This window comes from Anguilla rostrata, chromosome 2 (genome assembly GCF_018555375.3).
Source record: "Anguilla rostrata isolate EN2019 chromosome 2, ASM1855537v3, whole genome shotgun sequence".
Taxonomy (NCBI): Eukaryota; Metazoa; Chordata; class Actinopteri; order Anguilliformes; family Anguillidae; genus Anguilla; species Anguilla rostrata.
Genome location: NC_057934.1, coordinates 11,792,630 through 11,819,910, shown reverse-complemented (window position 1 = coordinate 11,819,910; position 27,281 = coordinate 11,792,630). Strand labels below are relative to the sequence as shown.

The 27,281-nt window shown below is 41.4% G+C and overlaps 1 protein-coding gene across 2 annotated transcripts; it reads left to right on the top strand.

Annotated features, from left to right (window-relative positions):
- Positions 1 to 2,606: 2,606 nt before the first annotated feature.
- ipmkb (inositol polyphosphate multikinase b) lies at positions 2,607 to 19,351 on the top strand. 2 transcript variants are annotated; one of them, XM_064319977.1, is made up of 6 exons: positions 2,607 to 3,571; positions 6,386 to 6,471; positions 8,739 to 8,835; positions 9,989 to 10,161; positions 14,454 to 14,535; positions 14,823 to 19,351. In XM_064319977.1, exons 1-6 carry the CDS (start codon positions 3,358 to 3,360, stop codon positions 15,455 to 15,457), a joined length of 1,287 nt encoding a protein of 428 aa, XP_064176047.1. In that variant the 5' UTR covers positions 2,607 to 3,357; the 3' UTR covers positions 15,458 to 19,351. The 2 variants fall into 2 exon arrangements, with proteins under 2 accessions (XP_064176047.1, XP_064176049.1); XM_064319979.1 differs by lacking the exon at positions 2,607 to 3,571 and adding an exon at positions 4,458 to 4,879.
- Positions 19,352 to 27,281: the final 7,930 nt, after the last annotated feature.

Here is a 27,281-nt window from a genome sequence, read left to right as displayed (position 1 = left end):
TGTGAGTATTTATGTTTTCCAGTGAACAGTGACAAAAAGACAATGTTAAATTACAGTAGTCATGTCCTGCTTTTGCTCAAAGATATTTGGGAAAATGCTTTTCAGGATATAATGTTTAAACGAATTCCCTGCAGTCTAAATGAAATCATTGCTCCTCAGATCCATTTGAATGGCCCTCGATTTCTGCAATATTTTGAGATGCATTCACGATATTCACCCAGAAGAGGGCACTGTGCTGCCTTACTTTCCTTTGAACAGCCAGTTTGAGGATGTGATTCAGGGTTTATCATATTCATATCATGCTATTTTTTATTGTTTCTGGTGTGCTCTACTTGGTACATAGAAATTATGATATGTATTACTAAGCGAATGTAACCATTTGCTAATTTACTATGCCCCTGTCTTTCAAACACTTGTACCTGGTCAAAGTCCTTAAAATGAACATCCCTGCCAGGCTTATTCGTGTTAATCGTAGCTTTTATTTTGCCATCTTTCATTTTTTTTTTTCATTGTAGTTTAGTTTATACTTTTGCACCTGTGTTATAATTGCCTTCACTGAAGTTCAACCGATGGCACTGAGCAGGTGTGCGGTTTCTTATTTCAATAAGCAGTGGGCATATTTTATGCAAATGCATTGCAAAGTAAACCGTTTGTATCTGAACAGATATGGAAACATGGGAGTTTCTGTATAAATGGACAATTTGAAATGGTGATAAAGCCTATTTAACAACATGATAAGAACTTCCAATTGGTGAGATCCTAACACTTGTTAATATTGAGATCACCACTGCATGCCTTTTCCTGTAGACAGGAATGTTTTATTCAATAGACAACACGCCAATGAAAGGTTCTTAATATAAGAAGAATAAAATAGCTGATTACTACTTTGCATTCTTTTTTAGGTTTCCTAATTTTCAAATGCTGATAAGTGCATTTTCAGACTGTTAATATGTCAACAGCCAAATAAGGCCTTTAGAACCATTCTTTAGCCAGTTATCACCTTAAACAAATCACTGGTTTTAAAACACACCAAAAACCAGCAGAACTAGAACCTTCAGGACAGGGTTCTGGCCCCTGTGGCCTATAGCAGTATTTCCCAAACTTGGCCTTGCCCTTTGTTTTTGCTGGTTTTGTTACAATCTCTTGATCAGTTCAATTTTTTTGTTGGTCAGGCTTTAAACTTTTATTTAAATTATTTTAGAATGTCTTTTCTTACAGTTATCTTACCTGCATGTAGGTCAGGCTTATTGATTTCATTTCACAGACCAGGTGTCAAAGCTGGATCTCACATATTTCCCTTGTCAATCATTCTTCATGGCAAAATAATTTCAGATGTAAGGTCACATGAGAAACATTCCATCAACAGACATTAAATGTGTCTTTAAGGAACAATTAACAGCATGTTACATATCAGGAGTTTCAGTTGTGCTTGGAACGAAAACCAGCATACACAGGGGTCCCCCAGGACCAAGTGGGAATCACTGGCCTGTGGCAAATTGCGTTTTACATTTGATTAGATATCTCAGTAACTTATCAATAACAAGGAAATAATTTTAAACTAAATGCAATTAGGTAACGCTCTAATATGCCTTGCTGATAATTTAAACCTTTCAAACTATCAGACAGCATGTTGATACAACCAGCCTACATCCTCTCTAAACTGGCATTCCGCCAAGTTTCGGCTTGGTCGGGCAGCATACCCCATACTTATACAGCACAGAGAGTTTGGAACTTTTCAGGGTTCCCTGCAGAACTAGCCACAATGACCAAAGACTCTCAGCCTTTAATTTCAAATATTAATTTCTGTACCCTCTGACCCCATTTCAACAGACAGAATTCACAAATAACTTCAGTCCACACAATAAAGCCCCAATTTTATGGGATTTTGGCCAATTTAAACCCACAGTAGCCCTAGCGGGGTGGTACCAAGCGTCCACCTTTGAAGAAACTTTATCAACTGTGCCACTGCAGAATCAAATCAACCCATTCTTACTTCATGGTTTCACTGTGTCTAAGAAATGGGACTTGACTGATGTAAGGAAAAGAAGCATGACAGCACCTCCATACGGTGAACATTATAAACAAATTGAAGCGGAACAAGTACACTGGTAAGAAATAAGGGAGACAAAGAATGTGTTTTTATTTTATTTTATTTTTTAATGTTGTTTGCATCCGCACACAGTAAAATGCTCAGTTAAATAAACCCTTACAGAGTACATAAGGTCCCATTGGGCCCATATGTATACTCTGTTAGAGTTTAATTAACACGACATTTTACAGTGAAAGTTTTCCAGCTGAAGTACATCATTGTCCTGGGGCTGATTCATTTTTTTTTTTTTTTAATTTCTTGCTAATGCACTTGTACTATAATAAAGATATATAAATTCCTTAAACAACTTAAATCATAATGGTAACTTGCCTGAAACAATTCAGGAACCATTGGGAAACATTGCTTTGGAATACAGCTAGTTTAAACTGTGTGAGGTAAGACAGCTAATATTGTTTCTTGTAACTTGGCGTAATTTTGATATTCATCAGATACAACATTTCAACAGTAGTGGCAAACGTAAAGTTGTCGTTGGCGCCAGTGAGTGTCAGATATTACGACAGTACTGGAAATGCCGCAAATGTGTTAGACGACAGTGGGTAGAGTCGCTGCTTACCCCAGTTCACGGGAACTGGATCATACGGGATGACAAACGCGTGACGGTATAATAAACTGGGAAGAGAATCAGACAGCATCCTCGCATTCTGGACGGGAGAAATCGTGAATCCAGCAACGGTGCATCGGCACAGTTTTATTTTCTGTTGCTCTGCTCTCACGTCGGACTGAAGGAAGGAGAGCAGCTAGCTAGCTAATGCGTCAGGGGTGATGACACGTTTACTTGCCTGCTGGGATGTGCATATGAAAGCAACAGACCAGGCTGTTTTTATTATGTATGGTTATGTTATTCAGGCATCAGATTTTAAGCGACAGTAGCAGTGTCGCGAAAAATTCCACTAGTCGTAGAATTGTAGCCGATGTGGTTCCTCGCTTCAGCTGTGATCACAATACAGAGGAGGAGCACTGACGTCCCTCGGCGAGGAAGTGGGATGTGGCGAGCCTGTATTTTGTGTTGCCGTTTAAAATGTGAAAGCATTTCAACAAATGTTCGCGGACCTCGCTACGCATAGACTGAAGTGGTCCTATATTATGGTAGCCTGATACACTACTAAGATGACGAGTTATTTCAGTCTTCACCGGAATTGCGCCGTGGGGCCACGATGGCTTGCAATATAAAACCAATATGTGAAATTTAATTAAGCTATGTAGCTACCTGGCTATTATTTTAATATTTAAACGAGCCATTAACTCTAATGTCAACTGTTAAAATGTCAACTCAACATAAAATAATGGACTCATCTCTAGCACTGGGGAAATTGGAAATAAATAGTACTGGAAGTCTGGATATAAGTCACTCCGTAACGAAGAAGGGAAAGACCGTACAGGATGGACCTCAGACTCACCTGAATGGCTGCGTGCCACTGTCCCATCAAGTGGCTGGTCACAAGTACGGCGTGGATAAAGTCGGTCAGTATATTAGTGAAATGTTGATGTTCGTTGGCTACTGATTTGTAGACATTTACAATGTGAACAATCCAAAATGGTGCTGTCCATGTGTGTCTTTCATTTATTTTGTAATTATTATTTTATTTCTGTTATTATTTACTAGCTTGTTGATTGGCGTTTTATTTAATAAATCTTAGAGAAACAACAGGCACTGTAGGCCTTCGTTAAAATAATGATACCAATGATATTAGATCTTTTTGATCCATGTCCATTTCAAAATGCATATAAGTAGGCTACATGTTAAAAATGCACAATAAATTCGGAACTAATGCAGGGTAACCTGATGCATTTTTGAGCCACGGTATTCTTTATGTCAGGGCTTCGTGTTTTGAATTACAATGAGATTTTTGTAATAACTTTCCTGTGCCAACTTGAACTGCATGTCTTATACTGATTTTGAGGTTGTTCCGGAAAGGATCTCAGTTATTTTTCGAAATGAATGTTGCCGCAATTTAAAGGGCACATTTCGCTGATAAACTGTTGCACAAGCTTCTTTTAGACAAATGATTTTAAGAACGAATGTTTACCCAGTATAAACCAGATGGTTAAGTATGTACAGACAATGCAATAACGTGGGTTACTGCACTTAATTACGCACGTGTTCCATATACATACTGTAGCAATTAAACAATTTTATATTTGCCTTGATATTTCAGAACTTTTACACCGTCATCCAGTAGGTTTCAGACCGTTTTTGAAGTTTATGTTAACAGGTGCTCAGCCTGTGTTATTCTTAGTAGCCAAAAAATAATTATGTAGACTTAAAACCCAGAATACAACTTTGTCGTAATGTAATAACAATGTGGTTAAATTTCCCATGAGGTTGTATTTCCATCAGTGGTCTGCATTTATTAGTTCTAATAATGGTTTCTTACCTCATACAGTATATTTATATTGTTAAATGTATGGCATGTAAAACAAAAAATGTATATGTTGTCACTACAGTTCCGTCTACCGACTGATCACACACATACAAACCTCAATCTTTTTAGACAAGAAGAAGAAGAAAAAAAACATGTTCAACTGAACCTACTGAACAGTGAAGTTTGTTTGAATGGGATGGTATCTGTGTTTCCTGAAAGGTGAACACAGCTGAAGTTTGACACCTTTGTTTTGGTCTCTTGGAGAATCCATTGTTTGATTTGTTGCTGTTTATGCCCTGCTGCCTTGTGTTTTTAAGAGTGGTGTGGTCAATACTCAAGCCTTTGGTCACCTGATTGGTGATATGCTGAAGAAACCTTGAGCGTCTGATGTTTACAGGAAACAAAGGTTTGAGTAGTAGCCACTCCCTTGGCGTGAATTTGCTTTGAATGTGTGACTATTCATCTATCTCCTGTTCAGCATTAACCAACGTCTATGATGTAGCCTAACTTACAGTAATGTATACTTTTTCCTTATCAGTGGTGGTGGTCTCTCTGTTTGAAAGAACTTACTCCCAACTGCATCAGCACCTATCAGAAGTCAACTTGATTGGTGCCTTTAGTCTGAATAGCTGAATGCACCTTTCCACTTATTAAAAAAATGTTTTAAAAAATATTTTTTAAAAAGCATTGTGTTTCCATGTCCATAGTAAATGAGTAGCCAAAGGAACATTTTTAGAAAAGTTGCTCCAGAACAGCGCCCAGGGCATTTTCGTGAGGATACAAGTTTAGGCTTAGACGAGATTGCCATGTAAATTATCCTAGAGGACTGTTTCTGTGAAGGAATTCCAAGGAGTGTTCACCAAAATAGAAAAATATATTTTATTTTAAGAACATTTTGTTTATAGTACCATATTTCACCAAGCATGATTTGCACATCCTAATACAAGGTTATGATCATTGTAATTTATTATGTATTTATGTTGTACTAAATACATGTTTGATATTCTGCTTTTAGACATGGTTTCATATACTATGATTGTATATTTATACTTCAGGTATTGCGAAAAGGTGTCGAATGTAGCCTAAGTTATTTAACTGTGAGGTCCCCTGCCGTAGATTTGTCTTTGAGATAAAGAAAACTTGTCGGAACCCCTGAACTAGAGGAAAACTTATTTTCGCTTGAGTGTGACAGTTGAAATTTCCAGAGCACCTGACCCTCCTGGCCTTTATAAACACCTTGGAGAAGCAGTGGAAAGTGGGCTTCTTGGGCTTGTTTTTCTGGTAAACCTGTTCCGCTTTGGCTCAGTCTACCCGCCCTGGAAGTGTTGTTTTGGCTGTCCCTCTTGTGGGACCTAGGCAGTAATCCAGGAGAGAGGACAGAGCGTCCACACGGCAGCTTTTTTTTCACAGTTGACTCGGAAGGGGTCAGCAGTTTTGGAGATTTCGGACAATGCAGCACTGATGTGCTGCAGTTCTGTGAATGGTGCCCAGTCAGGGCGAGGACTTTTTTGTGTGGGCGCAGCCCTGTCGAGTCAGCTCTTAACAGAATCCCATTAAATGGGGCTGGGGGCATTATTTCCGCGAGATGTGTGACTGGCGTTCTGCTTGTCACCTTCTGCACATGTGCAAAACTGCTTTACTTTGTTCAGCTTTTACAGAAATGTGATTTGTTTTCCGAACAATTATTATTTTTTTTACCATTGCCCAAGGATAGCTTGGTTTTGTTTGTAAATCCCCACAGTGCAATTTTCAGTGTTAATTCAACTCTAACAGAGTTTGCATGAGACCAACAGAAATTAATTAATTCTGTGTGTTCAGAAAAATGTACTTAGTATTTAGGCCTGTTTAACGACTGACATTTTGCTGTGCATACAGGTAGTGCTCTCTCCCTTAACCTGTGTGTCTTCAACAGGTATTCTGCAGCATCCAGATGGCACGGTCCTGAAGCAGCTACAGCCTCCACCTCGAGGCCCAAGGGAAATGCAGTTCTACAGCCAGGTAACATTACACCTATAGGACATGGTTTCTGTAATGAGCTTTTTCTGGGTCCGGTTAATTTGCATAGGGTCTCTGATTTAGTAAAATTCACATACAGCAAGCACACAAGTATTAATTTAATTTGCCATTTATTCTATTTTAAGAACGCATATGCTACATATAAGGTAACAGTGTACATTTCAAATTCAGTTTGTGTAATGCAGAGATTAAATACTGTATATTGTCTAAGTAATGCACTTGACCTCCAGAGCATTTGGTAAATCGGTCAGATGCCTTTTGCTGAAGACAAGCAGTCTGGTCCTCTGACTTTATGTCAAATATGAAACTCATTTTGAGGATAGTTTCCCCGTGTTATGTTCGAGTCTGTCCCTGAGAAAAAAGAAATGCTGAATTTCTTCTTCTCCAGCTCACCAACAAACTGCACCCCAAAGTAATAACTGCACTGTTTTCTGTTATCTCTCATAGTAACCATTGCACGTATCACTGAATGGCATACGCTCACAGTATTGGTCTTTCTCAGAATATTTTTTATAACATCTATAATAACCACTATTTTTGCCTGTGCTGTTATCATTGTGCTCAATTGTTTGTTCTATTTTATCGAGTCATACTGCCTTTTACTTTGCAAAAAATACATTAGTATTCTTGGTTTAGGCCAGCTAAGTAATTTGGGAGATCTGTGAGGGTTAAGGAGTTGGAGACGAGCAGAGGCGGTCGCTGATCTTCAGGAGATCAGCGGCTGGAATGCCTTAAGAACTGATCTGATCAGGGCTATGGCTCCACAACTACGACACACATCGCCTTTTGTGGTTCTGCTGTGACTGAAGAATTTACCGCAATAAACTCACTGTCCTCTGCAGTGAATATAATTAAAGATGCGAGAGACTTTAAAACACAATATCGATCCATCTTGGATGTTCTGTCTTCTCTTCATTCTCTCTTTTTTATTTCTTTCTTCTTCATTTAGTACAGTGGCCATTGCAACCTTATTAATGTATTCTGTTTTATTCGCACCTGGGCTGAGAGAGGCTCATCTTTCCTGTAGTTCATGTACACATCCTGCCTGACTGTCTTTACAACAGATTATCGTGTTGTGCACGTGCACTGTGTGAAAACATATGCAAACAATTGTAGGCTCCTGCACGGCCTTTCGCCCAGTCATGTTAAGTACACATACCCTTCGCTGTCTTTATAATTTTTCCCTGTAGCTTGAAAGCCTTAAAAAAACAGCTATTTTTCAGCTTGACGCCAGTAGCTGCTAGCTGTGGATTGTTTGTACCTGCAGAAATATTCCCAGCTGTCTACAGATAACCTTCTCAGTTTTTCTCCTGCAAATGTAGTTTGCTTCTGAACTACGCGAGGGTCCGTACTTGCCGATCAGAAGCAAGTGGCTAATCTGTTAAGCTGATGTAGGGTCGTGCGCAAGTGACCCGGTGCTCTTTCCATCCATCACCGCCAACACGCGCTTGTGGCCCTGAGCAGTTTCAGACATGTTTAAAATAGTTTGTTAAGAATGGCCAGAGTAGTGTTTGCGGTCTGATGAGTTTATAAATAGAAATCCCTTTGACCAGTAATGGTTCGGAGACATACTGCTCCATGCCAGAACTGCACAGCGCTAGAATGTAATAACAGGCGCTAAGGGGGTGGCTATTCCAAGGGGCCTGGTTTGTAATTGGTACGCATGGCGAGGCTTCCTGTAGGCCATGCCCTTCCAGTGGCTTGGAGAGTCTTTTTTTCTTTTCCATTGGCAGCATTCAGTGGGCTAATGTGGCGCACTTTAGCGGCTCAGCGGACAAGGTCAGCCAGTTTGTGCGGATAAATAACAGAGGGTCTTTTGTTTACTTAAAGACTTAAGAAGCTGTTTACCTCGCTGCGCCCACAACTGGTTCCCGCCGTGTCCGCACTTGACCGCCCACGGCCGGAGATGCTTGGTTCACTCATCGATAATCACTTTCTGAAAATAATGAAAGTAGTTTATTCAGTACTTGAGTACATCACACATACATTATGGAGAGACAGAATGGAGTTGGGGGGAGATCTGTTTAAACGGTACGCCTCAACTAAGCTGTGGTAGAGGCAAAGAAATGAATGTGAAGAGAATCCCCTGTGTGAAATGGTTTGTTCTGAGATTTTGTTCTTTCCCTGGGGTTTTGACTCTCCTGCCAGTTTGGAGGTCGCTGAATTCGCCACAGTTAATTGATACAAGACCTCGTACATTTACTCAAAGTAGTGTTTTCTTCCCCCCTTTGCCCGTTCATTCTCCACAGGTCTACGCCGAAGACTGCAGCGACCCAGTTCTCCTGGAGCTTCAGCAATACGTGCCAAAATACTTTGGGGCCTGGTCCTCACCTGACACGCCCGCCGGTAAGAGCGCTGCTCAGAACGCGCGCGGAACGTGTTCCCCGTCCTCTGACACGCGGTTGCGAAACGCTGCCGCCGGCCAGTTGCGAGACGGCGTGTTTTTTGCGCAACGTGCTTCCTTTTTAAAATTAGGCCACGGCTTCCGTGGAAACAGGATACGTTCACGGTTTAACTTTACGACAGAGTGACTTCTGAGGAACGCCAGCGCATTCCTCGGGGGAATTTCTCGGCTGCTCCGCCTGCTTCATTAATTGATAACAAAAAAAATCGACTCCTGCACCTCCCGTCTCCTCGCGCCGCACGCACACACCCCCACCCCCCAACACGGTGGCCCAAAGGGACGTTTTTAATAGGCTTTCTTTCCGGGACAGGGATTCGGTGCACGCTCATTCTCACCATAGGAATTCACTTTGTTCAATTACGACATTACTCCTTCCCCTTGAGGTAAGATACAGAAATATCAGACATAAAGATATCAGGCCCACGTTATGCACAGTCCCCATACCTGTCGTCTGGAGTGTTGGAGATTTTAATTTGTCTCCTGGTCTCTCATCTTATTTGTCTATATAAAAGGGTCCCTGCTGATGCTGTTGATCGTATTTCTATTTTTAACTGCACCGGCTGAGTTTTCTAAATAATGTGTGGTTAAATTACTGTATGCCTATCCAGGCACAGCTGAAGAAAATTTGGGGAGCACCTTTTGAGAATGAAGGCCTTTGATGTTGTAATGTACATCCTTCTAAGCATTTGCGTTTTCTCTGTTGTGGGAAATGCTATTTCTCAGTTGTCCAACAGTACTCTAGTAATGTGACTGATAGTTCTGATAATGTGAGCAGGCATGTTATCTTCATGCCGATTTGCATTTTTCTTCCTGCTTAACCACAATTTTCCCTCTGTAGTCAGATAAGACCTCTCTAAGTCACACAAGGCCACTTTTCAGTTAAACCACATTGCTGTTTGTCGTTAAGTGCGAATGACTAATTTAAATGTTTGTTTTTTTTTTTTTTTTAAGTAACTGCAAAGTCCAACAGAATGACTGAAAGAGTCCTTGGTTTTAACTCTGGTGATTGAATGGCTGGAGTTGAATGAGTTTGCGTGAGTCATGGCAGTGGTCCCCTCTCCTCTCTGACCTTCTGCTCGGCTTTTGGGCCCACAGAGCTGTACCTGAAGCTGGAAGACGTGACTCGAAAGTTCCGGAAGCCCTGCATCATGGACGTGAAGATCGGGCAGAGGAGCTACGACCCCTTCGCCTCGCAGGAAAAGAGGGAGCAGCAGATTAAGAAGTACCCCCTGATGGAGGAGATGGGGTTCCTGGTCCTGGGCATGCGGGTGAGTCCAGCGGCCTCTCTTAAATCACCGAAAGAACCATTTTTCTTAATGAAATGAATACTTTAGGACAGCAAAAAAAAAAAAAAAAAAGGGTTGCCGGCCCAAGCTTGTTCGACGAAGCTTTTTGTTCATGACCAAAAAGCCAGTTCGTTCCTGTGATGAGTACTACTTGTCATTTATTTTCTGTCCGCACGCACAGGAAGTGGTTGAAGTAATTTATGGCTTACAAGACCAACAGCAAACAGAGCTGTGGAAAATCTCTGGGCTTTTGTCACCCTGTCGATTGTGTTTGCACTCTCACCCGTGTGTGGCTTTCGGTGCGGCCTTTGGAATGTCATGTGGCCCCTTCCCTCTGGGAGTGGAGCGCTCCCACCCCTCTTTGTAGGGGACTCTGTGTGACATTTTCGCAGTGGAGAGTCGGCCCCCGCTTGAGCGCGCCTGTCAGTGCAGTGGAGCCGGCGCTCTCCCGCGGCCATGGCCAGTCATCTTCTCGACAGTTCGCCTGCGATTGGCCCATGTCCTGTAACGGCAACGACATCACATCAGCGAACAACCGCTTGGAGATCTCTCTTCGCCACCCCCCCCTCCCCCTCCAGTCCTACGCGCTAATGCCAGGGAGTGCCTCACTGTTTAATTAACAGTCACCAGCAATCAGACAGGCGGGGGGTGGGGGGGGGGGCAGGGGAGAGGGTGGAATAGGTCAGCGTTGTTTGGACCGCTGAATTAGGCCCACGGAGACACGGTCAGGAACATCGAGCCCGAGATGGGATTTATGATGCAATAACGTTACATAACGCGAAGAGGGGAATGTCATAAAGCCCCGCGCGGCACGGGGAGCGCTTTCGCCAGGTGAAATAAATCACGAGCCCGACACGGGGCCTCCGCCGCCGCGGACGCTCCTGCAACGAGCTGCCGCGGCTCTCCCGGCGGCGCGAACGTCGCGCCCGTCACGCAGCCAATGGCGGCCGCCGGCGCCGGGGCTGGGAGGAGCCTGGCGTCCCTCGGTAACAGCTCGATCAGCCTTTATACGCCTGTGGCGGTCCGGAGCAGCGCCGCGCGACGCCCGATAAATAAAGCGTGGGAAGAGGTGCGTCAGCCCTGGGCTGAAAGTGAGCAGCCTTTTCAGCCATGTTCCCCTCCTCGCTGGTGAGCCTGACGCACCCTCACCCCTGGCCCCATATTATGATATCGGCTGTTTTGTGCACAAGAATAAATTAGCAAAATATTCTTGGAGAACCAGAAAAACATTACCCGCATATACATACGCACACAGACACAGACACACACACACACACACACAGTGGTACAGCAGAACACTCAATCAATGAATAAGGTTCGAATAGAATATTGTGGTTGGATTGGATCTAAGACCTATGCCAGCCCTGAATCTTAGATTAAGAGTGTGTTTTTCACTTTTGCATTAATGTTGAACCTTTGGTGTGTAATCCATCAGGATACTGAGAAAATCAATGTACACATTATGTGTCCTTTCCTTTGCTTCCTGATTACTAGTATTTATCGTTTTTCTAGTTTTCCGGAATTATGCTGCTAACAGAGAAAATATGGTTCTCATGCGCACACCCCTGAGACACAATCAAATTCAGTTCCCACCGTATCTGAAATGAATTCACTATCCGCCGAGGTAGACCCGGCACATCAACAAGCGGCTGGCCCCGATTTGCGCATGTAGATTTGTTGTTTTTTGTTTTTTTTGTAATCATTTTTATTTGTTAAGTTACGTGAACATGGCCTTGTTCCTCTTTCTTCTGAATGCACTGAAAACGTAGAAAGCTGGCCCTGTCACTCACCCCCTGAATGAGTGCAGTCCTTTGTTTGAGTCAGGATGTCTCCACTGCAAATTCCACTGTGTGCTGCTCTCTCAGGGCACTCTGCAAACCTTTTTATCATCTAGCAATACCTCCATTTTCCATTGTGCTATTTGAGCAGTGCACTTTGAGCTGGCCTTTTTTTAAAAATCTCATGTTCTATTCCAATTCAACATCTTACGCCTATTTCATGGAGCACTTTTGACCATTTGGGAACTGTCAGTTGAAGCCTGCATTTCACCCACTTCCCTGAACACATAATTTGGTATAATATAATATGATTTAATTACGTCAATGTGGTGCTAGACTAGTAGAAGTCTGTACCCCTGTTGTGCAGTTACTGAGTATATCAACATGACAGATCAACAACATTTTACAATAGATAATACTTGTCTAACTGCATACAATTAACAAATAAGAAAGATTACATTGTTGAAGATTTAAAAATGGCAAAAAAATAATAAAATCACATTTGTTAGAGACATCATCATTGGAGTGTCTGGTGTGGCTAGTGTTAAAAATGTGACGTTTGTGCAGAACTGGGGAAACATTTGACCAGTGTTGGTTATGCTATAACCATTTTTTAATGTTTCATTAAATACTTTACTGAGTTCATGCTACAGCATATGTTCTACTCTGTAGGCCCATGAATACATATACAGGCACTGAAACAGAAACCTGCACAGTTTACAGACCAATCCACAAGAGTCCCCTGACTGAATTACTCTGTGTATTTAACTCACTATTTACATATTATTTACACATATGTAAAAATTTTGATTGATTGGTGCCTGTGGAGTTAAGCATACATAAAAAGAGCAGGGTCGCTCTCTTCCTCTCGCTAACCCTTCTGCTGTGCGGAATATGATTTTAGCACTCGTGACATCTTTTAATTTAGTAATTGAATACAGCTGTCTTTCCATTCCGAAGCGCGGGGTTTGCCAGGCAGTTTATGGGCTTCTTCCACAGCGGCTGTAGGGCCAAGGCCTTCTGGATATGCTCGAATTAACGCGCCGTGCGGCGTAAAGAGACGCCAGGGATGTCACGTCAGCGACTGTCGGAGAACGCGGTGTTTTCCGTGCAAGTTTTACGATGTCTCTCGTAAACACCCTGGAAACGTCGGAGATGGTATCATTTCGACGGAGCGCAGCGTTCTTCTCGTTCTCCCCGGGGCGGCCCGGGGAAAATGAGGAGGAAACGTCTCGTTATCACTCTGGCAGGAAGCGGTTATCCCACAATTCCCAAATCTGCTTCATCCGGGGCCCCGCCCGTCACGACAGCCATCGCGGCGGCCCGTCCCCAGAACAGCTTCTATACACGGTGCGTGAGGCAGGAATCATCAGATAACATGGTCAGTCTCACGTTAAGCATCTACGTTTAAGATGCATGTATTACATTAACATCGGAGCCTTCTGGATTCCTCTTGAAACAGAGTGATGCTCGAAGGGTCGGAGCTTCCTCTCTGACACCTAGAAAGAGCGTGTGACAGAATGGCAGCCCCCTTCCTGGCCCCCGCCGATGGATTCCCTGAGGTTGTCCGTGGCGAGGGTCTTTGGCGAACGGCGGGGGCGACCTGCGTGAGAACAGAGGCCTCCAAGGGGCCCCGGCACGGATCGGCGGTTTCCGGGATGAGCCTCCCTTCGGTCCCCCGGGGGCCCGCGGGCTGTGGCCCTCTGGCCGGGAGCGTGGAAAAAGCGCCTCGCGCTCCTCCGCTTGGCCTCCCCTTCGGCCTCCCCGTGTGGCTTTTGAGCAAAGTGACCCATTACAGTTAATTACGCTGCCGATCCCACTGATACTGCAGGAATGCTCCCCTGACAGCGCAGCATAGGCCCGGCCCTGCTAGCGAAGCCTTCTGCGGAACAGCTCTAATGTCCTTTTACCCCCCCCCCCCTCATCTCAATTTAACTTCTTCCATGTGATCTGGCCTTCGTTTTATAGTTACCCCCATCACTGGGTAATAAAGGAGCGGCACTCTTCAGCTGTTACGGCTGCACAAGAGCGCTTTGTGAACGGGGATGGCCTGGCTCGCAATTCCAGCAGCTGGCCTGCGTTTCTCCACGGATTCATTGTGTCCTTCTACCACCAGGGGGCGACCTCTGACTTAGTTTCAGTATCTCAGCTGGCTCTCTTTGTGAATCTTAAACAAGAACGCTCTGAATGCGTCTTTCATCTCTTTGATGTAGTCTGATTTCAATATGTAAGCAGATGTCGCGTATTCACTGATGATTGTGATGACGCAGTTCTCAAGAGAGCAAATATGGTCTCTGCAGCTGTCCTGTACAGTTATGCTATGTTAACCTATTTTGTAGTAAATTTGTAATTAGCCATTTTTCAATGTATTTGATTTATCCTCTCTTTAAAGCAACTAGAACATTATTATAGCAATTGAGCAGAATTTGGTTAATGATCCAGTCTCAAGAAGGGAAAGTAGAAGTTCTGAGAACTAAGACACCTCTCTCACCCCAGATATACAAAGTGAACTCGGACAGCTATGAGACTCACGACCAGCATTATGGAAGAGGCCTGGTGAAGGAAACCATCAAAGACGGTGAGCTTCTGCTAGCCCTTTTGTACTCAGGCCTGCTAGCGTAAGGTGGAGGAGTTCCTGTACGGTACAAGCCCCTCTAGTAATACATGCTGTCAGTCAAACGGCGCTCTTTATGTATATTTAAAGACTGGCAAAGAAGTCTGGTCCTGTTAGAATCAAAATCATTTTTATATCGCTCTGAAAGTTGATAGAATATTAATGCTAAGCTGAATAAATGTTTACCACAGGCAATGTACATCTCCTGTGCTAAACTGATGTTAGAACATTTTTCCCTCGTTCCCTTGCAGGCGTGTCCAAGTTCTTCTATAACGGGAACAGCCTGAGAAACGATGCAGTCAGCGCCAGCATCAAAAAAGTGGAGAAGATCCTTCAGTGGTTCGAAGGTCAGAGCCAGTTACATTTTTATGCAAGCTCCCTGCTGTTCGTGTATGAGGGCTCTCCCCAGGAGGGGGGCCCCAAGATGGCCGCCAGCAGTCCGCCGGGGGAGACCCCGCCCCCCAAAGCACGGGTGCCAAATGACAGAGTCGTAGAGTACAACAACAACATCCACATGATAGGCCCCGGGGACAACAGGCTCCTGCTGGGGCCCCTGGGGCACGGCCTGTCCGACATGTACGCCCTGCACCGGCGAGGGTGCGGCCAGGGTCGCCACGGCGACGCCCCCGACGACGTCCGCAATGCCCAGCGGGACGAACTGTGGAAGCTGATTACCCAGGACGGCCTGGAGCAGCCCAATGGCAACGCCATCCGAGCCCAACAGGAAGAGGAGGGCGAGGGACGTCGGGGGCCGGACCTGGCTGGCGACGTGGAGGTCCGAATGATCGACTTCGCCCATGTCTTCCCCGGCCACACCCAGGACGAAGGCTATATCTACGGCCTTAAGAACCTGCTGTTGGTGCTTCAGCAGATCCTTAGTGAATAAGTCCCCTCGTGCTGTGGTTCATTGTCAGTTCTCTTTACACACTTCTTATTAACTCGGGCTAATAGGGTAATGGAAGTGTAGCATCACCCATGCAAGGAAATCTGCACTATCAATCGAGTAACTTCTTTGTAGGTATTTGTGTATTAAATGTGCTTGTTTTGTACCGTTAGGAAATGTTTATAACTGTCTTACTCAGGTAAATTAATCAACATTCACATATTAATCTTTGCAAAAGCGAAAATTGGTGCAGTTCGATTCTGGACATCTGGATGTTTTCTAATGTCGTTCTTCTCACACCCTCGTTCGTGTCGAAGGCCTGCGCCACAAGTCGCAGTAAACTGCGCTGGAGTACAACTGGACGCTGTGCTTCCCGTACGCAGTCTCCATTTTGGAAAATGAACCCAGGCAAACTAATGAAACTACTGATTTTTTTTTTCTAATTTATATTTTTTAGATGTATATTTCTGTTTGGAACAACCAAATAATCGTCGAGCATAGGGAAAAAATTATAGCGATCAATATTTCATATAGGTATATTTGCTGCCAAATTGCTTCGCCTGTTCCTTGGTCAATCTTTTTAACACCGGGATCCAAATTATTTAATTTTAATTGATGTTATTAGTTTAGCTTATTTATATGGTGTTGCTGTGGTTTTAGTGTCACCTGATGCAATATGCTGCTTTTACTTGAGTACAGAGTAGGAACAAAACCTAAAACAAACTATACTACAGTATCGGAGGCTTTCTTCTGTCATATAACTTATAGTGTAAGAAGGAAATGGCCTCTGTTAGCCTCAGTGACCAAAGGAAACTGAAGCCTTGTAGATAATGTGGCGTTTTAAGATCTACGGTTCTCTTCCCATCAGCCTGTAATCATCATTTGAGGGCGAGCTGACGCCTCATTGGACGGCCCAGTGCCCCCCCCCCCCAGGTGTACTCCACATCGATCGGACGTGACACGCACTGCGAACGGGTCGAAATGCATGACTTAACTGTGACTTTTTGAATTTGTTCTTGGGCATCGTTTGTGGTCGTCTGCGACGACAAGTCAAAATTCAGGCATTGTAGAGATTTTAATGCGTGAGACGAGCTGACATTTGCATCGTCGTCTGAATTGTGAGGTGAGCTTGTCTGTAAGGCAGAGCAGCATTGCGCATGTATTCAAAGACCCCAGAAACTTCCATTAAGGTTTTATATGTCACTTAATGCACCTATTTTAGTCCTCCTAGCAATCAAATTAAGATGTGGAAATCTAAACCTGTTTTACCATGTCACTTGATTATACATCTTAGAATAATCAAGAACTAACAAGTCCTATAAGATTTTTTTTTATGTATACATGTGTTGCTATGAATTTCTGATGATGCAGCTCCTTAGATGATTGGTGAAATTACCAGGGGAAGTCTAATCAAAAAGTGGCATTAAATGAAATACCTATATATTCAGGGCTTAATGCTTATCCAAATATTATCCAGATTCAATTATTTAATTTGACCTATTATCATTCTTCTGTTGACTTTGTTATTGATATGCAGGAAATTGAATTTGGAAGAATTTCTATGATTGTGGTCATACTCCTAAATCACTGCCTTATTTCCTTTTTTGGTTAATGTCATTTCTGGGCTTACTCCATTAACTTTTTTATACATTTCCTGTTTCCTTTCAGAGATCTGTTATATGTAAGACTAGCAACGAATGATGATACTAATAATAACATGCAAAGTGTAAAAACTGGATGACATGCATTAAGTAAATGAGGGATGGAATGTTAATAGCTTGTCAAAAACTTTGCATGCAGCTCCCAGTTAGAAAGTTTATATTTTCATTACATTTAATTTCTTTTAGAATATTTCATTCAGTGGGTGTCCAAGTAGTGTGCACCCATTGATTTCATTTTGTGTGTAATGTTTCTTGCCCATCCAATATTTGAATATGAAAGACTAGTTTTATTATTTTGCTTTATGTTGTATCTCAAGGCATAGCTGTGAGTTCAGGCCAAAATAATAATTAATAATAATTCATAACCAGCACAGTTAATGTATCTTACTCAGACTGTAAGAATATATATTCTTCTAAATACTGGAATATATATTCTTCTAAAAAGTGAATCAGTAGGTTAAATTTAGCAGAAAGGATGTTGCATCATCAATGGGCAAAGAGAGCCAGGGTACTACTAGTGTACTGCACAACTTCAGTCTATGCTTGAAACTATGCTGAAGCTCAGTCATGCTCAGACTATAACAATACTGTACATAAGTAGGAGGTCATTTGTCGTAGCTGCTCTCACACAATGCAGCTTTCTGTAGAAATGTTGATCCAGTTGAAAGTCTCGTTTACATTCCATATATATATTTTGCTGGCTTAAAATATGTTTATGTAGTGAATACTCACGTGCAGGAAAATAACCTTTATGAAGCAATTAATTGTTGCCGTGTGTTCCTCTATGAATTTTTTATTTGTTGTGTAATGCACTGAAGCAAGTTAATACTCAGTTTAAAATTCTGTCCTTTTGCTGTGAACTAGCCAGTGGCTTTTCCCTTTGAGGTCCAGTTTTATTTGTTGCAGCAGCTGACAAAGTTGTTTCTTTTTTCTCACTGAACCGGACTGAAAGTGACAAACGCAGCAAGCAGTGCACTAAGGCACTTTAGAGGTATGGGACTAGACTGGATTATGTCCAATGAACTGAGCCAATCAGGGCTCAGTAATAATCCCTTCAATACCCACCCCTTCCCCCCACCCACCCTCTATACTGGAAAGTTAACCATACTCCTTGAGCAAAAATAACTAATATATTAACTCTGTCTGAGACTCATTTATTTATTACTCAGTGATATTTTCCAGACATTTCATGCCATAGTTGTCAGAGAACTTAATTTGCAATCAGAAAATTGCAGGTTTAAATTCAAAGTAGGGCACTGGTGTCAAACCTATTAGAATGGCATTCAATCTGAATTGTTTCAGCAAATGTGTCCAGCTGCATAAATGCACGATATTTGACGTGAGACACTGGATCTGGGTGTCTGCTACATGTATAATAATGGTGATTTTATTTTATTTTTTTAAAGGCCTATGATTTATTTGGGCCTGCTTGAAATATGTTCTGGAATATGCAAGGAGAGCATAGAAATGGACATCTCTAACCTAGACATGTGACTAGTGAAGACGACAGCATTGAAGGGGAAGACATGGCCCACAAAGTTAAACCAGGGTAGTGCACTGCTCCAAACTTTTTTCATTTTGTCTGTACTCAGTGACCAATGATATTTTAATTATTCAGCAGTCACTTCTGATTTTGGGTAGTGATATTATTGGCTTTTAGGTTGAGTTAACCACAAATTCCCAGTGTTCAAATGCATTGACTAGGTAACAAACGATTTTTAGTTTGTGAATTATTTGAGTGATTATTAAATAGTTTATCTCCTGAGGGGCCGTTTGTGTCACATAATTTTAAGCAGCGTGATGTAACATTTGTTTAGTTTTACCTCAGCTTGTCAGTTTTAATGGACACCCATTGCAAGGTTGTCAGTCTTCCATGGCTGGTGCTAGGTCAGAGATGTCCCCCTGTCCTGGAATATGCAGACTGGAATATGCCCCTATCTGAACGCTTTCTGTGTGACCTCACCATCCTTTCTGTTTGCTCTGCTCTGAGTCCTGCCTTTGGTTTCTTATGTATACAGGGGGAAGTGGTTTTATGTTTTCTCTCTCTCTCTCTCTCTCTCTCTCTCTCTCTCTCTTACTCTTGTTCTCTGATTTGATCATATTACAAATTACCGAACATTACAAAGAGACAAATTACCTACTTTTGTAAATGAATTATATATAATATTTAGATAAAGACATTAATGGCTGTATATTTGGCAAATATTAATTACTAATAAAAATGTATTCCCAGTCACACGTTTCCGTCTGCTTCATTTGGTCAAAGAGATCTGTGGACAAATGTCTATCTTTTATGCTTGCCCCGAGGATGCAGAGATACTGTGCTCAAGCAGTGGAGGCGAGATATCCTTTCCTTCTACACACTTAGCAGACAGAGGCCTGAAGGAGATTTGGGATGCAGACTGGCAAGAGGCTTTCTGTTCATTTATAAACTGCTCACGAGCCATTCCCTTGGGGGATATCTGGATTTTTTCCACAGATGCATTACAAGCTCCAAAAGTTGTTAGGCAATGTAAAAAAAACCTAAATAAATTAATAAATAAAAATAAACATAAAGGTTGCAATAGATAAGAAAATGCAATCAGTATAAGAAGCGTGAAAACAATGTAAAAACATAGTTACAGACAGAACTATGAATGGTGTTTGTGTTTAGTTCCACTGTGAGATGGGACGCATCATGTGGTTTGCTGAATAGGTGAGTGTTCGTAAGATTTTAAGATGAAAACAGTTCTGACTGAGGTTGGTGGTTATTTCAGCCAAAAGACAGCAACGGCGTAAACTTAGAAAGGTTCAAAGTAAACACCCCATTCTTGCACACCGCTTCAGACATTATATCAAAAATATAGAGGTCTATCTGCCTGGGAAGGGGACGTGTACAGTACAGCCTCAGATGGGACCCTGTCCCTGGGCAAAAGGAGACTGGAAAGGGGAAGTGTACAGTACAGCCTGAGATGGGACCCTATCCCTGGGCAAAAGGAGACTGGAAAGGGGAAGTGTACAGTACAGCCTCAGATGGGACCCTATCCCTGGGCAAAAAGGAGACTGGAAAGGGGAAGTGTACGGCACACGCGCTGAGTCTCTGGAGGCCTGCTCCTGGCATAAGGCGTTCTGTAGAGGGGTGAGCCCTCTCCCAGCTGTGTGCTATCAGCGACTCGCTCCAGCTTTCAGCCCCAGCTGCACACTCAAACGGAACAGGGCGAGACAGACGAGGCCATTTCATGTGGATTGACGGGGCTGCTCATTTTATTATGTTGAGATCACGATCCGGTGAACACAGTTGTTTACAATTTTGAGCGGACATTGATTTACGCCCACTTCTTTCCCACTGCGGTCAGGTACTCGCCTACACAAATTAAGCATATTTATACATTGTAATTTTTTGTTTGAGATCTTTGTTAAACATAACAACTGGGGGCCCCAGATTATTTTAATGCATGGGTATTTTGCAGGCCTTGTAACTATTCGATTTCAGTTTCCATCCATGTCATAGTTTTCACACAAATCATTAAAGTGATTCATGAGCCTGTTTGCCCAGGTACTCCTTGCAGTTATTCAAGGTCTTGAAAAGCAGCATCTTATACAGATGAGAGGCTGTTCATAGTGGCTGAAACAGCAGAACCTAGCTACTAGCTATTTGCTTTGTGCTGTTTTTAGTAGCCTGGGATTTAAAGCCTCTCACAACTAGTCTATGTACATGCCCCAGACTCCCAAAAATTGGTTAACCAAATCTTGACGCAACCGTACAGTACACGCATCCAGTCGCACACACATGCCAGCAAACGAACCCGCACACACAGGTGATTTATATTTCGATTATATCAAGTATACCTGAATATTTTATAATACTGCAGTGCCACTTTGGATGTAATATAATAAGAGATATAATAATATAATAAGAGATATAATATGTAAGATCGTATTAATCGTCCAGGCTCTACCTAACCCATTTTGGTATTATGTTTATTCCTGACTTTTTTATTCTTACTGAAGATAAATTCAAATACATAATTCCAACAGCTGGTTGTGACTTTGAAGGTAAACTGTTTGCCTGTCTACCAGAAATGCAAACTGTTTGTACACAGTTATACTCCTTTTTGCTTATTTAGAGAATAAAAATACATTAAAAACTGTGTTCGCATAGATTCCTAAATTATTCTATTGAATATATTTGGAACTAAATCATAATTCTGTGAACATGCTCACTGACATGGTCTGAAAACCAAAGCAGCTAAGTTGTTTTCTGAAAAACAGGACTCACGAAGATAGAAAGATATATTCTTCTTGCAAAATGTATATTTTATGACTGCCTGACTCCACTCACACACAGAAAAACTCCTGAATTGTGGTATACAAAATGTACTTGCAGGGAAATGGAATTGAATATGATGACCTTACTGCCCGCTACACATTATATTGTCTACATAGTAGAGTCCGTGGATTAATAAAATATTTAGCAAAAAAATTGTAGAATTCACTTATACAACATATTTCTCAAAATAATAACAGTTTATTTTCATTTTCAGGGGTAAAACTAAAGTTTTACATTTCATAGCAGGTTCAATTACCGAAAACCTGTGCTGTATATACTGCAGGGAAGCCCCAGAAAAATGTATAGTAATCCTTTTGGAATGTATAGACTGGTATTAAACTGAAAAGAAATGCAATCCATGGAATATGCCAAATAGCTGGAAAGTAAAGGTATTAGGCTTTTCAGGTATTGAGCCAAATGCAGTCATTCTTCTAGAACTGCCGTAATTTTACTGCCGACACTTGCTAAATACATCAGTGCGGTACATGCTGCCACATGTTTACAGCACGCCATGGCTGAATTTCTGTTTTGGCTCTCAAAATGCTTCTATTTGCTTTGAGGCACCCTTAGCGTTCAGTGTCATTACAGCAGAACCCGAGGCTGTGTCAGTCCTTCACTACCCAACACACTTACGTTTGAGAGCTTTCAGTCTGAATTTATTTCGGATTAGGTTTTCAGGTAATGTGAGGAGTAAATTTTGAAGTCAATCTCCAGAATGAACACTCTGAGGTCTACACTCAGCTCATTAATAAAATATTTGCTGTGATTTATGGAGTTCTGTCCAGTCCTACTTTTTTAGCAATAAGATACGTGTAACAGACATACCTGCCTATGGTTCATGCTTAGTATGAATTTTCCACCACAACTCACAAATCTCGTTCAGCGCAAGTTTTAGTAACTATCCACAGCTTTCAATTTCTTTTCAGTAGGTGCACTCTCAAAGTGTTTTCTTTTCTCGTCAAGGCCAGAACCATTGTAAAAAGTACTTCTACTCAGAGTAAAGAGAAGAAAGCTTTGGAGTGGCACTACTGCATTTATGGTGCCATTCAATAGCTAACATCTCCTATTGTGAGAAGCTGTCTTCTTGAGAGCTCTGACAGAGCTAATTACAATGCATTTCACGCTAAAACTCCAGTTCTGCGGCTATTTTGAAAGACACAAATTGGACCAGAGATGGATAGTGGCACTTCAATTCTCTATCTTCAAGTCATCAGCTGAGCCCATTGCCATTGCTACTTTTTAATGGGGACTTGGGGGGGGGGGGGGGGTACTATTTCAACACCTCAAGTAGTCATGACTTTGCCTCTTTTATCCACAATGAAGTTTATACTTGCATGCAGATTTTTTTCTGATGGACCATCTGTTGCAATGGACAGATGCTCTGTGACCACTTGATGGCGCCAAAACACCTTACACATCACAGTGTCATGAGCCCAAGACAAAAGTGATAATACAATTCACAATTTGGGGCAGTACCCTACAACGTGGTAATACCCACTGTTCTCTTCTTGAATGAAATTAAATTTCATGCAACCTTCATCAACATAATCTCAAATCTTATTTCATGTTAAAAGCATGATTTCTCACCCCACAGTAACTACACCAGTACAACAGGGCTATTACAACACTGCTGCCTCTGGCTAGTGCTGTACTGTAAATATGATTTTGAGAGAATTCCTCAAAGGGGAATGGCTCCTTCTACCCTTAATAATTGAAGTTCATGATTTACTCATTGTGCCCCTGAACAAAGAAATTACATTACATTAATGTATCTTGCATTCAGCTGTCAAGTTATATGTAATAACTCTCTCTGATTGAATTGCGGAGGTGAACTTCATTGAGGCCACTCCTGCTGTGGGTGGCCTCAGTGATGTGGCAGTGTGTATCCCCAGTGCGTTCCACAGGGGAGGGGCCACAGGAAAGGGCAGTGTTGTGTTGGTCGATCGGATTCCAATCTGGAACTCCTCAGAAATCTATTTTAGGGAATGTTCCGAAATCTTATTCACACATACGGTACACATTACCCTCTTTGTCTTTCTTTTGAGACCGCAAGACCTCCCAGGGAAAATGAATTCAGCCAATTTCAGAAACTGTCATTGCAGTTGGCAGTACAGTGTATTCAAGATGAGTGGAAGGCTGGAATGTGATGATAAGCCTGTGGCTACCATTAGCACAGCTAGTGGGTACTCCAAAACTGCCCCCTCCCCCACACCCCAAAAAAAAGAGCAGTTAGGGAATCTCAAGGAGAAATTACTCAACAAAGTAGTCACTTCCCAGGCTATAACTTTGTTGTGATATATTTTAGAAAGGCTGCATGACAAATATTGGATTTCACATTTTTTGCTGTTCATTCTTTCTGAAGAGTTCATATGGAGGAGCATGCTTGCATATAGTGATAAGAGCACATTAATAGACAGTGATTTGGCCACTATCTTGCATTGGGCACCACACAAAAAGATGAACATCACATATTATGCACCAAGCTAATGTTAGTAATTAAATGTTTCATGTTGTGATCTAGCAACTTACTGGTTTCAGGGAAATACAGTGAGATATTACAAATGACAGCACAACGATATAGGGGTGCTTGATAAAGAAATGCCAGGGCTGATATTAATAACCAATAGACGTTGACTATGATTCAGCTACTTCTTGAGCGTTACATTTTCATTTAATGTACTTTACAGAATCAGCCCAGCATCAAATGCATCATCTTTAAAGTGCTTCTCTTGATAAGTATATTCATCCAGGTATGCCCACTGGGGATCATTTCCAGAGTTTACAAATGGGCAGTTATTAGTCTCTTAGGGAATTTTTTATATTGCATACGATTGAAGCAATTATTTTCAGTTTTAGCACTGCAGTTGGACTGTTGTCATTAATCAGCAAAGATGCTTAGAATCATCAGTTCCCCATTCAAAATCAATTACATTTTATCTTTCTAATGGGGTATAATATTTGAGATTAAACAGGAACATTGTTACCAAAGCATCTACCATGGCATTCAAGTATTCCCAGAAGATAAACTGGTATTTGGGATGTGGGGAACCCTAAGATCCAGTCTATCAGTCTAAGAAATTTGTGGGAGGTAGATATACATGTGTGTATGTACATATTTTCTTCTCATTGCATGTGCCTCTATGCAATGAAAGTGTGAATTGAATTAAGAAGTGAGACAATAAAGCATGTGAAAAGTAGGTTAGCTTCTTAAATACAGATAATTACATTGCCTCTCTCTCTTTCTCTCTCTCTCTCTCTCTCTCTCTCTCTCTCTCTTTCTCCATTGTCATTTCCTTGTGCTCTAAGTTTTAACTTGGGTTTTATATACTTTTTTTCAGATGGGTTGTGTGAACACTGGCTGAATATGAAAAAAAATTATTGTATTTTCCTTATCATTTCTGGAACTTACAGGCAAATTTAAGTACAACTTCATTTATTTAGTGAAGTTGACCTATTTAACCACCGGGTATTACAAAGATTTTGATTCACCTGCTGTACAATCTCTCCTGGTGTACAATGAGCAATTGTATTTTCCCTTGAAGAGTCTTATGGTTCAGGGGCACAGTTGGTTCACAGTGTCTCATATCCGGCTGACAGAACTTTTCAGAATTGCCTCACCTGTTTATTGGTGACACCCATAGCGAAAGAACACCTGGGACTTGAAGCTTTGTAGCGTCTCAGAGGGAAAATTTGTTTCGGTGGTGTATTATTTGTTTCTCGGGAGAAAAATTGGGTATCTCAATGATTGCGCGAGGGACTTCTGTGCCTGAAAAAAAAGTTAAAATCTAGAGCAAAGAATTCACAGATTTCAGTTTCATGGGCCTTTAAATATCAGGATTGATGTAGATTTATACAATTTATACAATTTCTCCGTTCATTTAATGGCAACATTGCTGCCAGTCTTTTCACAGTTCTTTTTTGGGATATTTTTCTTTTACTGTGTACAATACAGATAGAGAAATCACAAGAGATGCAAATGAAACAAAGCGTATTGTGTTCCTTAAAATGATATATTCACATTAGTTATGGCCATGGCTTCTTCTCGGGTTGTGAAAAGCCAGCGATTTTTCACAGTAGATCTAGTGGCTTGTTTGAAAGACACTGTGGAGACTAAATTGAAATTTCATTTTGCTCAAGAAAATCCCTGATAAGCATGAAACACTTCGATATGCCTTGTTACAGTATGATGGCAATCTAATTTGGGCCTAGGAGGAGAAAACAGAAAGACCTCGATAGCATTTTTTATCCTCCAGGTAATTTCCTGCGATACGTATTGGAGGTACTATATTACTGTGACTCATTCTGTAGGTTTGTCAACATGAGAAACGTGTTTGGTCAGTTGCATTAACCAAGTTGACAGGAGGTAATTATTTTTGGGAAGATCATAACTCAGTTATTTAAAACCAGTCATTTAAAAATCATACAGTGTTGTTTCACATTAATCAGAAACATTCACATTTAAAATGAACTGACGCATACATACTGTACATGTTACCCAAATGACTGTGCCAATGCACAGTCATCATGGTAGCTATTCATGAATTAATTCAATGTTTTATTGTATGCTTATTTTGAAGCACTAGAAAATATTAGTTTCCTTAAGCAACATCATGATTGAGAAGAATTTTGATCAATTTTAGGGTTTTAGAATGCACAGACAATAAACTTCCTTGAGACATCTTCATTTCACCTTAATTAACTCAGACAACTTGGGGTGCTTCATGGATGCAACACATTTAAAATGGATTTTATCCACAAAGCATAATCAAGAGCACCAGCAGAAACATAAAATAAACCTGGATTAATTGGAGGACACTTGCCATTGTGTCAACCCGCACAGGGCCAATGTCATTCAGGCTAACTTGTATCTTTCCTCATTATTTCAAAATAATTGGTCATTTCATAATAACAAGTTAGTAAATTATTTTATAATAAGGTGCTCTATTCTCCTAATAATGAGATTAGTTGTGTCTTAATAACATATCTTATTATAATTACATGATATGGTCTCATAAGAATAATATGAAGAAGTAATAACTCTACATGGCCGCACATCATTTATGTAGCAGCTTTAAACTGCTTGACTGAACTGTTTTCGGTTTTGAATGTGCTCCTCCAGGTGCTCATTTTGCCCTCTGGACCTCCATCAGTAATTACTGATTGTAAAGCTTCTGGTCACTGCAGATCTGTTTATATTCCTTCTTTCATCATATTAGTTTCTAATTATATTAGCTGATAGGCTGTGGATTGTCATATAATACATGATAAGCAGATACACAGTCAGAAAAAAAAATTTGCTCTCACAATTTCTGTGCAACATTTGTCTTGAACAAGGTTTGCAAAGGCTGTTCTATACATTTTAAGGAATTCTGCTGAGTCGATTGTATTCACATTGTATTCACATTGTATTCACAGCATGATTCTATCTGAAAATCAATTCCAGAACCTGATTCAAACTAACCTCTGTCACAGTCTCATTTCCACAGACAGAAATCATGTCTCCGGGAAAGGTCTGCCCATAAATCACATTATGATAACATAAATACATAATCATATCAAGAGTGTCAATGTGAACATTGCTGTAGGCGGCACAGAAAGACAGTTAGGACAAATTATTAATAGTCGAGCTATCCTTTGTCATAACAGTCACAAAATAATCCACTGCATGCCAGAAAGTGTCCCAGAGGGTTATGATAATAATATTGTTGGGAATTCCTGGAGGGAGCTGAAAGAAATAGATAATGGAGGAATGGAGTGTAATGTATTAAGTCAGTAGTGTGGCCTGTTTCAGAACCTGAGCCCTGGAGATTGCAGGTTTCTGTCCCAGACTGGTGCATAACTATTGCATAACCTTGAA

Excerpts from the sequence above, each read along its gene's own strand:
- ipmkb (XM_064319977.1), top strand. The coding sequence starts at position 3,358 with ATGTCAACTGTTAAAATGTCAACTCAACATAAAATAATGGACTCATCT. Across the intron at positions 6,472-8,738 it reads AAATGCAGTTCTACAGCCAG|GTCTACGCCGAAGACTGCAG; the intron begins GTAACATTACAC and ends CATTCTCCACAG. Across the intron at positions 8,836-9,988 it reads CTCACCTGACACGCCCGCCG|AGCTGTACCTGAAGCTGGAA; the intron begins GTAAGAGCGCTG and ends TTGGGCCCACAG.